The sequence below is a fragment of the Helianthus annuus genome, chromosome 5 (assembly GCF_002127325.2).
Source record: "Helianthus annuus cultivar XRQ/B chromosome 5, HanXRQr2.0-SUNRISE, whole genome shotgun sequence".
Classification (NCBI taxonomy): domain Eukaryota; kingdom Viridiplantae; phylum Streptophyta; class Magnoliopsida; order Asterales; family Asteraceae; genus Helianthus; species Helianthus annuus.
Genome location: NC_035437.2, coordinates 109,218,070 through 109,221,108, shown reverse-complemented (window position 1 = coordinate 109,221,108; position 3,039 = coordinate 109,218,070). Strand labels below are relative to the sequence as shown.

The following is a 3,039-nucleotide window of genomic DNA, read 5'->3' as shown; positions in this document are numbered from 1 at the left end:
TTTGTAATTTAGGTTTGTGTAACTAAAGTTACATGGTTATGTATTTTCTATTTTGTGTAATTTAGGGTTAGTTACTGTTTGTTTTTTATGTTATAGGATTAGGCACAATGAAACAAACATGAATATTAGTTGATTATTGATCCTTCATATGTGGAGACTTTAGCTGAGTATCTTTTATATTTTTTTGAGATACTGTTTGTTTGTTTGTTTCTATAGTATGTGATTTCACTTATTTGTCAGGGCCGTAAGATTCAGGCAGGGATTAAGGCTCCATTGATACATGTGTTTATCTCACAGCTTCATGAGGATGAAGTTGTTATTCTCTCCAGATTTGGTGTTGGAGAAAACACTGATGCTTAGAAAGTTATTAACCATGGTTACAAGATTAACTTTTACCGGTGTACGGTTGTTACACGTGCGAATGGTTGGCAAGGTGTTGATTACGGATTTAATTTCATCGCACATTCACACATTGTTAATGGAGAAGGAAAGGATTTGCTCACGTGCGGTATGACTGTTTCTGATAATCTGATATATGTTTTGCCTCCCTTTAGAATCTCAATAATTTATGTTGCTATCTTTACCATTTTAGATGTTGCTGGAATTGTTGTCTGGTGTGGAGATATGGAAATCTTTCCTAAAGAAAGAAAAAAGATGAACTTGGATCTTCAAGATGTCCAGTAAATTCTAATTTGCCATTTATATAAATTTGTTTGTGTGTTATGATTGTATTTAATACAATACCAATGATTAGATTATTTTATATAAAAGTTCATTAAATGGTTGTTTTTATTTAATACAATACCAATGATTAGATTATTTTATATATAAGTTTCTTTATTGCATTTAATGGTATATACATAGTAAATCATTGGCATTATTTAATGTAAATGATTAGTAAATCATATATAAGATTCTTTATTGCATTTAATGGTGTTGTTTTATCTGTTTCTTTTAGGGGAGAAGTAGTCCGTTGCACTTTGTGGAATGCGCATGCACAAGAATTTAACGATTTTTTGTCTCAAAACTCTCCGAATGAGACTGTGATGGCTGTCATTCAGCATGCGAGGATTAGGAAGTGGCAGGGTCATTTATATTTGACTGATTTACTTCGTTTAGTTTTTCCAATCTCCATTTTGTTACATTTTTAAGAACATTTTTTTATTTCTTTAGTGATTTGTAATGAATTGTTGGATATGTATATTGTTTCTTGCAGGTCAATATACTGTTCAGAGTGATAAGTTTGGAAGTCGTCTATTTCTCAACCAAGAAATTGATGAGATTAATGAACTTCGCAGGAGGTACTATCGCTGATTTATATTTCATATTTTTCATATTTTTATTAACATAAGTGTGAGTATTAACGCTAATTGTCGTTTTATTTTTATAGTCTTTTAGTTAACAATTTGAAGCTGGTGCTTCTTCTTTTCAAACCATTCTTTCATCTCAGAGTGTATTTCCAGTCCGTCAAGAATTTCTAATTGAGACTCCTAATAGACATGTTGATGAAATTATTGAGATTGATAGCATACGAATAATTCTATATACATTCATAGGCATTTAATTTTGTTAATGTTTTCTATGTTTTATCAATTGAGCATGTTAATAAAGCTTTATCTGTGATATCGTAGGTAATGTCATGTGTGGTAGTTGCAACGATCAAAATTGTTCAACAAAACTATGGTTGGTTTTATCCGGCATGTCAAGACTATAACAAGAAGGTGTTGAACAAAATTGAGTACTTACAATATGCTAAAACCATTTCTGATGAGGTCATGAATTTGTCACCTACTTCATTGGTTTGTCCGAAATGCGATAAAGAATGCACATCGATAACCATAAAGCAAGTTAACGTCCGATCTTTTTATGTCCAGAACTGCTATGGTTTTAGCTGTAATTTACTTGACATTTATTACAGGTTCAAAGTACATTTGAGAGTGCAAGATGAAACTGGCAGCGTTTCTTTTGTGATGTTTGATAAAGATGTAATGAAGCTTATTGGTTCAACTGCGAATGATATAAGGGAACGCCAAGTGAAGGTCGATGATACTGAAACTTTTCCCCATGAAATATCACGGTTGGTCGAAAAGAAGTTGGCGTTTAAAATTGAAGTTTCTGATTACAACCTTAACCATGACTACCACGTCTACACTATCCAAAAAGTATGTGATGATCCGGACATAATCATTGAATTAGTTGCTGGTAATGGAAATGCTCTTGAGGTTGCTGATGAGGTAAGAGTTTTCGTATACCTTATACTGATTTATTTTTTTCTTTCCAATTTTTGTAGTTTAAATATCTTAATTAAATTCCCTTTTGGTAATATTTTGATATTAGGTGTTTAGTCAAGAAGGTTCAGAAATTAAAGCTGTTCAATTATCTGAATCCTCACAGATGGCCGGTACTGATATTTCAAAGGTGAATAAGAATTCTACAGTTTTGTTTTTTGCTTGAGTGTAGATTATATTACATTATTTGATACCTTAGTAGTTGTTTTGTGATTTAATTGAAGGATGTTGTATCTGTTATGGCCGACTCTTCCGTTGTCGAAGCCGAGAAGGATTCGGCCACCAGTCCTAATGGTAAACGTTCGTTGCAGGATGTGGAAGGTCAAAATGTTGGGGAACTCTCTTCTAACAACAAAAGGAACCGGAGGAAGCCATCTAGGCTTAACACTTAGCTCCTTTCACGTCATTATATTTTGATGTTTAAGCAAACCTATGTTTTTGGTATGTACTTAAGTATGTGGTTGTTTGAAGTTTGGTTGTCGTTGGTAAGTGTTTAACTCCTCAAACATTTGTTTTCTATGTTTTAGATGTTGGTAATTTATGAACTTGGAACATGTGGTAAACCATTATGTGGTTTACTTTTTTGTATTATAAACTAGGTTTTATGCTGGGAAATATAATCTTTGCTTATAATGTGTGTTTTGATTTGTGAATATAGTATACTAGGTTTTTACCCGAGAATGCTTCCCGGGCTCGAGAAAATTACTTTGTTAAAAACTATTTATTATTAATACACCTTAAAATCATACAA

At 32.3% G+C, this 3,039-nt stretch overlaps 1 protein-coding gene across 1 annotated transcript; it reads left to right on the top strand.

Moving 5' to 3' along the window:
• Positions 1-510: 510 nt before the first annotated feature.
• Positions 511-2,680, top strand: LOC110943454. Its single transcript, XM_022185204.1, has 6 exons — positions 511-680; positions 959-1,086; positions 1,217-1,301; positions 1,919-2,234; positions 2,338-2,418; positions 2,513-2,680. Exons 1-6 carry the CDS (start codon positions 511-513, stop codon positions 2,678-2,680), a joined length of 948 nt encoding a protein of 315 aa, XP_022040896.1.
• The last annotated feature ends 359 nt before the right edge of the window (positions 2,681-3,039 follow it).